This window comes from Capricornis sumatraensis, chromosome 1, assembly GCF_032405125.1.
Source record: "Capricornis sumatraensis isolate serow.1 chromosome 1, serow.2, whole genome shotgun sequence".
Taxonomy (NCBI): Eukaryota; Metazoa; Chordata; class Mammalia; order Artiodactyla; family Bovidae; genus Capricornis; species Capricornis sumatraensis.
The window spans coordinates 208,510,899-208,525,420 of NC_091069.1; the positions used below are offsets into that span (position 1 = coordinate 208,510,899).

General features: G+C 36.6%; 1 protein-coding gene across 1 annotated transcript in view; it reads left to right on the top strand.

Moving 5' to 3' along the window:
• Positions 1-1,375, top strand: part of SI (sucrase-isomaltase) — a 112,739-nt gene extending 111,364 nt beyond the window's left edge. Inside the window, exon 47 of the mRNA XM_068964118.1 lies at positions 1,307-1,375. Coding sequence (XP_068820219.1) covers positions 1,307-1,375 — 69 coding nt within the window. The remainder of the gene's footprint in view (positions 1-1,306) is intronic.
• Positions 1,376-14,522: the final 13,147 nt, after the last annotated feature.

The window sequence follows — 14,522 nt, forward strand, 5'->3', positions numbered from 1 at the left end:
ATACTTTGCATTAAAAAAAATCATTATTTATAAAGAAAAGTTCATTCCACTGATTTCAAACATTCACAAAGAATTTTAAGAGTAATTTTTTAATATTTTATAATCTCAATGATTCTAAAAGAAGATGTTAACTTTACCAAAAATTGGAGCTATCCCTTCTAAGTACATTTAAATAAAACAAATATTTATGAACACCTTCTGTTTTCTAAAGCTTTATAGATATATGGAAAAAGGAAGGAGTGATCAATTTCTTTCTCTATCTTAGTGACCCTTGCCCATGGGTGCGGGAGTTACATACAAAAGATGATTTAATTGCTGTATCAGTGAAATTTTTAAAATATTTACCTAGCACAATTATGCCTATTTGCCATCTATGCAGCTATTAAGAGCTATGAGATGCATGGGTTGTTCTTCATGTTTGATATAAAAGAATTTTGTTAGTTTTTCTTATAAGATGGATCAGTTTCAAATCTTCCTGTTAGGTACTAAGAACATTATTTACCTGTTATGTTTTAAACTCTTCTACTATAAAGTGTGGGAAAGTCTAAGGTGCTTTAATAAATAATAAATTGTATAATGTCCCTATGTGCATACTTGGTATTTGGTTAGCAGTAAAGGAATGCTCATTTTCTTCTTCTCTTACATATTTGATGATTTAATCCAACTTTCTAACCTAAAGGCCCTGAGAGTCATGTGAGTATATCAAAGCAATGGAAGTCTAGTGAGTTCATTATATTACAGATGATTATTTAAGTACAGCTGCTTCATTAGTCACCCCCCTCTCTACTTAGTCCCTATATGGTCTGATAAAGATTCTCTCCAGTGAAAGAAAGTAACATGCATGTAATGAAATCATTGGCAATAAATTCAGCATAAAGCCCTTTGAGACTGATGCAAAAGAAAGCATATTACTAAAATCTAAATTCTGTGTGTAGGTGACTGAATAATATTTGAGGGCAGAAAGCATAGAGGTATATGTAATGCAATTATAATCGAGTATTTAAGAGTCACAGAGAAAGAGAAAAGTTGTAGAAATAAGAATAACTAGTAAATAGTCTCAGTTTCTGATTGTGTTTTGACAGCTCTCTGAGACTTATTTTCATTGTCTGTATAATGGGTGAGTTGGCTGGAAGTACTACTGAAATGGTTGCAAACTCTCTGATGTAAAAATTGACCAAAATGGGAAAGTAAAACAAGCTATAATGTGTTTACTTATAGAGCATTTATTTATGGAATTAGTTTTTGTTGAAAAACACCCCACAGTTCTGATTAAACAATTAATTACCCTTTTTTTTTCTTTTTTAAGATATTAGATATTGATCTAACAGGGAATAATGTTACTCTAGATGAACCAATAGAAGTCAACTGGTCATGAAGATCACCATCAGTCTGAATTGTCAAAGAGAAATTAACATCTGGATTTAAGTTTCACCACCATACTTATAGTTTACCTTCTTCACTTGTTTCTTGTATTGTGTAAAATATGATTTTGATAACATCTACCTAAAGTTATTGCAGAGTGTTCATCAACATTAATACTATTATATAATATTAACATGGCCTAGATTCAATTTTTAAATATATTTAGTAGAATTTAATGGTTCTATTTTACTCAGTATCAGCTGACTGTAATCTAATTACTAAATACATGTGTGTGTAACTAAGATATAATTTAAATAAGTGATTTTTAAATTAAGCAAAAATTTTGTAATTTTATATGACATTTTCTTCAATGTTTAGTAGATTTAAGTTGCATACCACCAATTGTCATCAGATTTAATTATTTCTTATTCCGTACATTTAATTAGAAACCAAAAATAAACTGTATATCAATGCAAATAATGTACATTTTTCTTTATTTTCCAAAAGGAAAATTTCTTAGTTTGGGTTCCTGTAAGAATTTACCATAGATTGTGTGGCTTAAACAATAAAAATGTATTTCTCACAGTTTTGGGAAGTTTGAGATCAAGGCACGAGCAGATTTGGTGTCTGGTGAGGGCCCTCTTTCTGCTTTGCAGACAGCCAGTTTCTCCTTGTGTCCCCACATAGCAGAAAGCAAAGAAAAAGTACCTGAGCTCTCAACATCTCTTCTTATTGGACACTATTTCCATTAAAGAGGGCTCTACCCACATGACTGTATATGTCTCAAAGGAGTCATCTCCAGATACCAACTTGTCAGAAATTAGAGGTTCAACATATGAATCTAGGGGAGGGGGACACAAGCTTCAGGCCAGAGTATAAATCCAGATTTCTTCCTCTAGCTTTCCTTTATGGATAGGAGAAAAAAAAAAATCATTACTATCTATTTATTTAATTAGGTGAATAAATTACCTTAGCTCATTCATTCTGGTTGAATGACTCTCTAAGTCATGATTTAAAAGAATATTCATTGGTATTTTTTAACACTTAGGTTTCTTTGAATCTACTCAACCAACTAATATTCTGGAACAATTTACTTTTTCCTAATTAAAAAAATTTTGAATGTTGTTATAATTGAAATATTTAACAGAATTCATAACTCAGAATAGCTCAGTCACATGCTCAGTTGTGCCTAACTCTTTGCAACCCCATGGATGGTGGCCCACCAGGCTCCTCTGTCCATGGAATTTTTCAGTCAATAATAGAATGGGTTGCCATTTCCTACTCCAAGAGATCTTCCCAACCCAGGGACTGAATCCACATCTTTTGTATCTCCTGCATTGGCAGGTGGATTCATTACCACTGAGCCACCAAGGAAGCCCCCATGTTACACTTGATCTTAGCCAAAAGGCTCAGAATACAAGGATGCCATAATGATAATGATGGCTATAATTCAAAACACAATAAATAAGTGTTGGAGAGGATGTTGATAAAAGGAAACTTTGATAGACCTTTGGTTGGTGGGGGATAAATTAGAAAAAAGTACATACTTACAATTTTGAATAAATGTAAAGAAAGTGGTTTTTTATCACATAGATTTGAGAAAGTCATTCTAGATGAAAAGAAATACAAGATTAAGGAAGGAGCAAGTTAACTGGTACCAAGATCTCTGCAGGTAACAAAATATACTTATATACTTAGTCTAACTGAAGTTACTATTTTTATTAACTTACATCAAAGGTATGAGAGCAACTGCACATTACATACAGAGGACTCTCCCTGGGAGATCTTCTGGTTCAACTAGGTAGGAAATGTTGAGACATCTTTTGAGCAGTTGAAGGATTGCAGAGGAGATTGTGGTGTTTTTATCTTTTGTCATTACAAATTTTTATGAATACAAGTTTCAAATTGATACAGTTTGCATAAATTAGGGGAAATGAAATATTATGTTACTACCCTATATATGTTTTACTTTTCCAGATAGCAACTTTTAGACTCCAGAGCTTGAATGTAGTCTCAAACTAATCAAAAAACAAATCTCACATTCTCTCTTGAGAGCATGTATTGTATCTTATGGTTACTGAGTACTACAGATTGTGGTTTTCCAAAAGAAATCTTTTTCTCTTCTCAAAATTTAAATATTTCTCTTCTTATAATTTTTTTAAATGAAATTGTTGGATAAATTATTTGAAGTCCATTCTTTTATAAAATTCATTTTCTTCTGCTTCTTGTCTATTTGTATAGCTCCTTGTTATATTTTTATGTATTTCAGTAATTCTGGACACTATCTGAATAGTTGGATGTAAATTTTTATCTTTTTAAACTTGACATATCATATAGGACTTGAAATTATTAGCCATTTGATCAAATAGCTATTTCCTTTATTACCCAGGTCTTCCACATTTTGTTCCTGATGTATGTTACTGCCATATCTGGCTAAGCTTTTTCTCTTATAATATATGTATTTCATTTCTTAATGTCATTTTAGTAAACATTTTAAAGATCTTTGATATAATTTTGTGTTGACTATGGATATGAAAATTGCTTCACTTTTTAAATGAATGCTAATAATATGTAGTGACTAGATGTCATTTTATTTTAAAATGAGATTACAATGAAATAGGTTAATTGGAAAAAAACCAAATCTATTACTTTATTTTAGTCCTTTCATCACTGTGAATTTTATAACATCATCAACTAGTATTTCATTTCTCAACACTGAGTTTGGGAAAAAAAAATTGTAGCTCATATAGGTGAAATCTTTACTTGAAACATCTGATATATTATGATATAATATTCAAAGAAGTCACAGTGTATGAATTGAGAAAAATAATTATCTAGAAGTACAATAAGATTAAATAGCATTGAATCAAAACATTTACTCTTAAATTTCATCTGATGTGATAGTTTAAATGTGAAAGCCATTATCAATACACAGATGCTATAGTAAGATAAATTTTAAGAATTTGGAAGTAAGATGTCTCTAAAAACAACATGCAATGGTTCAGAGCAGAACTATGTAAATTAACTTTAGAGGCATTCCATATCCCTCAAAGGCTCCCTATGTCCTTTTCCCTTCACAGGTATTTACTCCTCTACCTCCTACTCATTCTCTGGGCCATTTCAGCTTCACAGTCAGTTAATGACCAGATCCTTCTACTGCTCAGAATATTCCCTCAGCACATCTTGCTATCCTTAATGGAAGCTTGACTTCCCCCTTGGCACTGCTTCTCTAGTGCTTTATTGCTTCAACCTTCAGCAATCTGAACCTCCAGGCCAGATCTCCATGTGGGCTTCACACCTGTGTATGCAACTCTTTTCAGTAGTTCTTTGGACATCTCACAAGCAGCACAAAGGTGAACTTTTCATATCTGAATTCACGATCTTCCCCAACTTTGCAACTCCATTTTAATTGCCAAACTAGCTCTTCATCCACTCCTTTTCACTTCAGAAAATGGCCCCACCATTCATCCAGTATTTCATACCAAAATTAGGAGGTCATCTTTGGCAGTGATTTCTTCTTAATATCCCAGAACTAACATGTCCCCAAATTCTGTAGATTCTAGGTCCTATATTTTTCTTTCAACTTTTTATCTCTCTAGCTCCTGATATAGTACAAGTCATTTTTATGGCTCGTCTGGAATGCCATAATAGCCCATTAATTACTCTATCTTCCTCAGTTTCCTCAATTCTTGCCTCCCCCTCCACCCCATTCTCATTACAAAAGCCAACATGTTTAATAAAAACAACTGCAGTTACATTGCCATCACACTTGCTCATCAATGGCTTTCCTTTTCTCTTAGGGTGTAAATAAACCGTCACATGAGCCTTCTTGATATGGTATAGTTCTGGTTCTTCATACTCACCTGGTGTCATACTATCCTTCACTTTCCCTGCTTCAATTATACATATGTTTTTTGTGTTTCTAGAAATGCTTTGCTTCTTCCAACTTGAGACATTTGAACATATTCTTCCATGGTACTCCCCCAACACACACACCATGGGGCATGGCATGCAGTATCTCCATGGAGTAAGAAATGACAACCCACTCGAGTATTCATACCACTAAAAATTCCATGGACAGAGGAGTTTGGCAGGCTATAGTCAGAGAAGGCAATGGCACCCCGCTCCAGTACTCTTGCCTGGAAAACCCCATGGATGGAGGAGCCTGGTGGGCTGCAGTCCATGGGGTCGCAAAGAGTCGGACACGACTGAGCGAATTCACTTTCACTTTTTACTTTCATGCATTGGAGAAGGAAATGGCAACCCACTCCCGTGTTTTGCCTGGAGAATCCCAGGGGTGGGGAAGCCTGGTGGGCTTCCATCTATGGGGTCGCACTGAGTCAGACACGACTGAAGTGACTTAGCATAGTCTATGAGGACACAAACAGTCGGACACGACGGAGGGACAACATGGGTGGGCATGCAATATTTCAGTTCCCTGGCCAGGGAACAAGCCCAAGCCCCTTACAGTAGAGTCTTAACCACTGGACAACCAGGGAAGTCCCTCTATGGGCACTTATTGTTTTCTATGTGTAATAGAACATCTGATTCCCTCACTTCCTTTAGATGCTTGATAGTGGTTGCCTTCTCAATGAGGTCATCCCTGACCACACTGTTTTACTTCCTACCCACCTTCAATGGTTCATTTTTAGCACTTTCTACCATAAAACACACTATAATGTTTATTCGTGTATTTGTCTACCTGTTTGTCTACCTGCCCCCAGAATGTGAGCTCTTTGATGCCCAACTCCTAGAAAAGCACATGCCAATGAATAGATAATAAATATTTTTGGAGAAATTAATTCACCTTCTTTAACTCTCCTGAAAACACAACATTTATATAATTGTTTCTATTTTTTTAAATGAGGAATCTGACTGTTAAGGTCAGCCAGAATGAAAGTGGCAGAATGGTGGTGATTTTCATCTCAGCTATTTTGGCTGCAAGGTATTCTGGTTTGATACTCTCACATGCATTTACTTGAATCAGGAGTGGCAGAAAAGAAGGTGTTTCCTCCAAAAGAATGGTTACTATTTTCCATAGATTCATTATTTCTCTTTTAACTGATGTCTATTAGGAGGAAACAGCAATCAGTATTACTTACGTTGGCACTAATGGGTTTCTGCATACAATAAGACATATCTGTGGTAAAATTTAGCCAACCCAAGGAGCATTCTCACCCTCTGAAACATCAAAACACAGAAAACATTTGCATTTGACATGCTGAAAATATGGATATTTCCTTTTTCAGTTCAACACATTCTAATAGGTGTAAATTGGTTTAAAACAAAACTCAGAAATGTGTTTTATTTCTTCAAATACTGCTAATTTTTTAAACAGATATTTTCATAACAGAAACACAAATTTCCTTGATAGGAACAATGTTATGAAATGAAAACTTTGGAAACTGCATTTTATATACAATATTTACAATATTGAAGTTCTAGCAAAACACTGCCACAGTTATCATCACAGCAATTACCATGGCAAATACATTTTTGGGGGGAGGCGGGACTTGGCATATTTGCTCAAAGACCATAGTAATCAGATAGAGGAAAACAATAGAATAGTAAAGACTAGAGATCTCTTCAAGAAAATTAGAGATACCAAGGGAACATTTCATTCAAAGATGGGCTCAATAAAGGACAGAAATAGTATGGACCTAACAGAAGCAGAACATACTAAGAAGAGGTGGCAAAAATACACAGAAGAACTGTTAAAAAAAAAAATCTTCATGACCCAGATAATAACGATGGTGTGATTACTCACACTCACCTAGAGCCAGACATCCTGGAATGTGAAGTCAAGTGGACCTTAGGAAGCATCACTAAACAAAGCTAGTGGAGGTGATAGAATACCAGTTGAGCTATTTCAAATTCTGAAAGATGAATCTGTGCAAGTGCTGCACTCAATATGCCAGCAAATTAGGAAAACTGAGCGCTGGCCACAGGACTGGAAAAGGTCAGTTTTCATTCCAATCCCAAAGAAAGACAATGCCAAAGAATGCTCAAACTACTGCACAATTGCAGTCATCTCACATGCTAATAAAGTGTTGCTCAAAATTCTATAAGCCAGTGTTTAGCAACATGTGAACCATGAATTTCCAGATTATTAAGCTGGTTTTAGAAAAGGCAGAGGAATCAGATCAAATTGCCAACATCTGCTGGATCATTGAGAAAGCAAGAGAGTTTCAGAAAAACATCTATTTCTGCTTTATTGACTATGCCAAAGACTTTGCCTGTGTGGATCACCACAAACTGTGGAAAAGTCTTAAAGAGATGGGAATACCAGACTGCCTGACCTACCTTTGAGAAACATATATGCAGGTCAGGAAGCAAGAGTTAGAACTGGACATGAAACAATAGACTGGTTCCAAATAGGAAAAGGAGTATGTCAAGGCTGTATATTGTCACCCTGCTTATTTAACTTCTATGCAGAGTACATCATGAGAAACGCTGGGCTGGACGAAGCACAAGCTGGAATCAAGATTGCTGGGAGAAATATCAATAACTTCACATATGCAGATGATCTCACCCTTATGGTAGAAAGTGAAGAAGACCTAAAGAGCCTCTTAATGAAAGTGAAAGAGGAGAGTGAAAAAGTTGGCCTAAAGCTCAACATTCAGAAAACTAAGATAATGGCATCTGGTCCCATCACTTCATAGAAAATAGATGGGAAACTGGCTGACTTTATTTTGGGGCTCCAAAATCACTGCAGATGGTGATTGCAGCCATGAAATTAAAAGACACTTACTCCTTGAAAGGAAAATTATGACCAACCTAGACAGCATATTGAAAAACAGAGACATTACTTTGCCAACAAAGGTCCATCTAATAAAGGCTGTGGTTTTCCCAGTGGTCATGTATGGATGTGAGAGTTGGACTATAAAGAAAGCTGAGCACCGAAGAATTGATGCTTTAGAACTGTGGTGTTGGAGAAGACTCTTGAGAGTCCCTTGGACTGCAAGGAGATCCAACCAGTCCATCCTAAAAAAGATCAGGCCTGTTTGTTCATTGGAAAGACTAATGTTGAAGCTGAAACTCCAATACTTTGGCCACCTGACTCATTTGAAAAAACCCTGATTCTGGGAAAGATTGAGGGCATGAGGAGAAGGGGACGACAGAGGATGAGATGGTTGGATAGCATCACCACCTCAATGAACATGAGTTTGGGTAAACTCTGGGAGTTGGTGATGAACAGGGAGGCCTGCCGTGCTGTGGTTCATGGGGTTCCAAAGATTCAGACACAACTGAGCAACTGAACTGAACGGAGCTGATTCAGATAGTCATCCAGTTAAAGGTTAGTGATCTAAAATCTTTATCTTTGGTCTATTTTTTATACCCAATTGTACTAGGCTGAATAATACCCACCCCAGAGATGTCCATGTCCTTATCCTCTGAATCTTAGAATATATTAGGCTACACAGCAAAGGAAAATTGCAGAAGAAATTAAAATTTCTAGTCAACTAACTTTGATATTGAAAAATTATCCTGGGTTACTTTAGTGGTTCCAGTGTAATCACAAGGATCCTTATAAGGGGAGGAGAGAGGCAGAAGGGCATCAGTGTCAGGGTGCTGTGACTGGCCATTTTTGGTTTGAAGATGAAAGGGAGCACAAGAAATATATCACAGGAACTCTTGGGCAAGAAAGTCTGGGAAAGGTTTACAGGCCCTTGTGGTAAGAGTTAAAAAGTTAGGTGGGATACTGAATATCAATGAGCATTACTGTGACTATTAAGTGCATGACTTTGGGCAAATTATGTAATTATTTTTATCTGTAAAAAGGGATAATGATAGTATCTAATTCGTATATTTATGTAGATTAAAGGAAACGATAATTGGAAAAAATTTAACATATGATATACAGAAAGATGTTATATAGTTTAGAAATTATTTTAATTTCAGAAGAATGTATTAAAATAATATATGTAAAACTTAGGTGCTCATAGATTTAAATCTTGACTTTTATATCACTTACTAGTTTTACACATTTGCTATGTTACTTCATTCTCTAATGCTTCTTTTCTTCAGCTGTAAAAAATAGACACATCCATCCATAGAATAGGTGACGACAGAGGATGAGACGGCTGGATGGCATCACCGACTCAATGGACGTGAGTTTGAGTGAACTCCGGGAGTTGGTGATGGACAGGGAGGCCTGGCGTGGTGTGATTCATGGAGTCACAAAGAGTAGGACAAGACTGAGCAACTGAACTGAACTAAACTGAACTGATCCATGAGTTAATGCATGGCAAGCACAATTTGTGATCTGTATATTAGAAGTTAATGTTATGATTTAAATTAATATAACAAATAATAAATTTGAATTAAATAAATATCTTCTGATTTGTTTCATATATCAATAAATGAGTTGTGGTTGTTCAGTGGCTTGCTTGTATCTGACTCTTCACAACCTCATGGACTGCAGCACACCAGGCTTCACTGTCCTTCACTATCTCCTAGAGTTTGCTCAAACTCATATCTGTTAAGTAAGTGATGCTATCCAATCCTCTCAATAAATGAGCTGAATACAAATACATAAAATGTGAAGTAGGACTAATGATTACACAGTTCAGTTCAGTTCAGTTGCTCAGTCGTGTCCAACTCTTTGTGACCCCATGAACTGCAGCACGCCAGGGCTCCCTGTCCATCAACTCCCGGAGTTCACCCAAACCCATGTCCGTTGAGTTGGTGGTGCCATCCAACCATCTCATTCTCTGTTGTCCCCTTCTCCTCATGCCCTCACTCTTTCCAAGCATCAGGGTCTTTTCAAATGAGTCAGCTCTTCGCATCAGGTGGTCAAAGTTAGAGTTTCAGCTTTAACATCAGTCCTACCAATGAACATCCAGAACTGATCTCCTTTAGGATGGACTGGTTGGATCTCCTTGCAGTCCAAGGGACTCTCAAGAGTCTAATTCAACACCATATTTCAAAAGCATCAATTCTTCAGTGCTCAGCTTTCTTCACAGTCCAACTCTCACATCCATACATGACCACTGGAAAACCTAAGCCTTGACTAGACTGACCTTTGTTGACAAAGTAATGTCTCTGCTTTTCAATATGCTGTCTAGGTTGGTCATAACTTTCCTTCCAAGGAGTAAGCATCTTTTAAGTCTAGCTTTATCTTGAAAATGTATGTTAAAAGAGATTATTCATTAAGAACACTTTCTCCCAATTCTCACTCCAGCCAAAAATGATTGCATGCTAAACATCATTGATTTGAAACCTGGGTTTTCTATAAATTTAATGAATGATAAACGTTCACAATAAAACAAATCTTTAGAATGTCAATATAATATTTAAAGGTATTACAAAAGAGTTTTATTTTCAATTGTCTATTATTTAAGAAAATATAGTGCATTATTTTTTTTAATTGAGCAAAGCAGAAAAATACTAAGAAATTTTAACCACCTGAAATCACACCACCCAGAAATAACATTATTTATATTTGATGACAACTATTCTAGAGATCTCAATATTTATGTTACAGAAAGATACCAAAAACTGTTTCTTTTTTAAATATAAACTTATTTATTTTAATTGGAAGTTAATTACTCTACAATATTGTATTGGTTTTGCCATACATCAACATGTATCCGCCACAGGTATACACGTGTTCCCTTTACTGAATAACTCAATTTTATTATCAGTGTCAAATCATAACAACTTCATTAGCTTTTATATTTTTTCTTTCCTTTAGGATTTTATAAGTAGTACTATTTTAGAAAAATATATAGACTTGTAATTACAGTAGTTACCACACTACAGGTTTTTTTTGAAATTGTCATTTTAAAATGTTTTGCTCAGATTATCATCAGGAAAGTGTTAAAGAAGATAAGATTTTATCACTTTATTTATAGGACAAGGGAACAAAAATCACTTTCCCTTTAATTTTGATTTTGCCCTCATGTTAAATTGCTCAGTCATGTCCGACTCTTTGTGACCCCGTGGACTATAGCCTACCAGGCTTCTCTGTCCATGGGATTCTCCAGGCAAGAATATTGGAGTGGGTTACTGTTTCCTTCTCCAGGGCATCTTCCCGACCCAGGGATCGAACCTGGGTCTCTCACATTGGAGGCAGACGCTTTAACCTTCCCTTGGATGAGCATAAAGCTCCAGCATAACAGGCTGTGTGTGTATGTATGTGTGTTATCTTCAGAGAGACACTTAATTCTAATTTTTAGCAGGAAATAAAAATCTCAAAGCCCATCTCTCTCAGGATTAAAATCTTCAAAATTTATACATGCAAATTGATAATGAAAAGTTGAAGTAACAACCTTCAGCCCCGTATTGTTTATCTGAGAGCAGACACAAGAGGAAAAGAAGGAAACTGCATTGAAATTTTGATGCTATGTAGTAAACCAGGCTCAGTTCCCAGATGAATGTCTCTTTTCCACATTTAAGACTTCCAGCAGGTGTATGACTGGAATTTGTTTCAGCAGAGTTGCAAATGACCATGCCATAGACTTTCCGAGTCATTCATGAATTGTCCAAACCAAGAATGCAAATGAAAGAATTTACAGCATCCCATTTCGGATATTTATATTTGCACTTCTGTCTTGAATTGCAAGAGGTTGTTTTGAATTATTTAAAGAAAGCTATAACTTTCACTTTTCAGACTGCTTGAGAAAAATAAATCCATTCTTAGTAATGTGACAAAAACCATTCTCCTGAGTTTGCAAAACTGTCCGGTAAGTTCTGATACATGGCTAGTTCAGTTAAGGGAGACTAACTTGCACCTCCACTTACTGACTTCTCTGAATCACCATGAGCATGGGGACCAAATTTCTTCTTAATAGAGATCTCAAAATGTGCATTTAAATTTTAGAACTGAAAACTACCATATAAATTTATTATTGTGCTTGACAATGGAATCTGCTAGCTCTGAGACTAATATGTGGCTGTTTTAAATTTTTATAAACAATTTTGACATAGTTGCTCTATGTTTTACTTTGCAGAATTGAAAATATCAGTGCTGTTAAGAATTTGCAGCACAAGGTGATTAATTGCCAGGAATACAGCATCAAAAGAAATAGCAGAAGTGGAGAAGAGCTGGCTTAAATGAAGCCCATGTGATTTTCTTGTGTGGCTTAATAACTGAAAGATGGTGGTACCGTCATCTGAGGTATTGAGATGATGAAGTAGGGAAAGTGGGGGGAAATTCCATAAGATGGAAGGGGGGCTTATGGAAAGACAAGTTAACAAACATTTGTAATCTAAACAATGTGTTTTTAAGAGGAGCTGTATAGCCACCTTCACATTCAGTTCAGTTCAGTCGCTCAGTCGTGTCTGACTCTTTGCAATCCCATGAATCGCAGCATGCCAGGCCTCCCTGTTCATCACCATCTCCCGGAGTTCACTCAGACTCATGTCCATCGAGTCCATGATTCCATCCAGCCGTCTCATCCTCAATCGTCCCCTTCTCCTCCTACCCCCAATCCCTCCCAGCATCACAGTCTTTTCCAATGAGTCAATTCTTCGCATGAGGTGGCCAAAGTACTGGAGTTTCAGCTTTAGCATCATTCCTTCCAAAGAAATCCCAGGGTTGATCGCCTTTAGAATGGACTGGTTGGCTCTCCTTGCAGTCCAAGGGACTCTCAAGAGTCTTCTCCAACACCACAGTTCAAAAGCATCAATTCTTCAACACTGAGCTTTCTTCACAGTCCAACTCTCACATCCATACATGACCACTGGAAAAACCATAGCCTTGGCTAGACAGACCTTAGTCATCAAAGTAATGTCTCTGGTTTTGAATATACTATCTAGGTTGGTCATAACTTTTCTTCCAAAGAGTAAGCATCTTTTAATTTCATGGCTGCAATCACCATCTGCAGTGATTTTGGAGCCCAAAAAAATAAAGTCTGACACTGTTTCCACTGTTTCCCCATCTATTTGCCATGAAGTGATGGGACCGGATGCCATGATCTTCGTTTTCTGAATGTTGAGCTTTAAGCCAACTTTTTCGCTCTCCTCTTTCACTTTCATCAAGAGGCTTTTTAGCTCCTCTTCACTTTCTGCAATAAAAGTGGTGTCATCTGCATATCTGAGGTTATTGATATTTCTCCTGGCAATCTTGATTCCAGCTTGTATTTCTTTCAACCCAGCCTTTCTCATGATGTACTCTGCATATAAGTTAAATAAGCAGGATGACAATATACAGCCTTGACGTACTCCTTTTCCTATTTGGAACCAGTCTGTTGTTCCATGTCCAGTTCTAACTGTTGCTTCCTGACCTGGATACAGATTACTCAAGAGGCAGGTTAGGTGGTCTGGTATTCCCATCTCTTTCAGAATTTTCCACAGTTTCTTGTGATCCACACAGTCAAAGGCTTTGGCATAGTCAATAAAGCAGAAATAGATGTTTTTCTGGAACTCTCTTGCTTTTTCCTTGATCCAGCGGATGTTGACAATTTGATCTCTGGTTCCTCTGCCTTTTCAAAACCAGCTTGTACATCAGGGAGTTCATGGTTCACGTATTGCTGAGGCCTGCCTTGGAGAATTTTGAGCATTACTTTACTAGCATGTGAGATAAGTGCAGTTGTGTGGTAGTTTGAGCATTCTTTTGCACTGCCTTTCTTCAGAATTGGAATAAAAACTGACTTTTCCAGTCCTGTGGCCACTGCTGAATTTTCCAAATTCGCTGGCATATTGAGTGCAGCACTTTCACAGCATCATCTTTCAGTATTTGAAACAGCTCAACTGGAATTCCATCACCGCCACTATCTTTGTTCATAGTGATGCTTTCTAAGGCCCACTTGACTTCACTTTCCAAGATGTCTGGCTCTAGATTAGTGATCACATCATCATGATTATCTGGGTTGTGAAGATCTTTTTTGTACAGTTCTTCTGTGTATTCTTGCCACCTCTTCTTAATATATTCTGCTTCTGTTAGGTCCATGCCATTTCTGTCCTTTATCGAGCCCATCTTTGCATGAAACATTCCCTTGATATCTCTAATTTTCTTGAAGAGATCTCTAGTCTTTCCCATTCTGTTGTTTGCCTCTATTTCTTTGCATTGATCACTGAGGAAGGCTTTCTTATCTCTTCTTGCTATTCTTTGGAACTCTGCATACAGATGCTTATATCTTTCCTTTTCTCCTTTGTTTTTCACCTCTCTTCTTTTCCCAGCTATTTGTAAGGCCTCCCCAGACAGCCATTTTGCA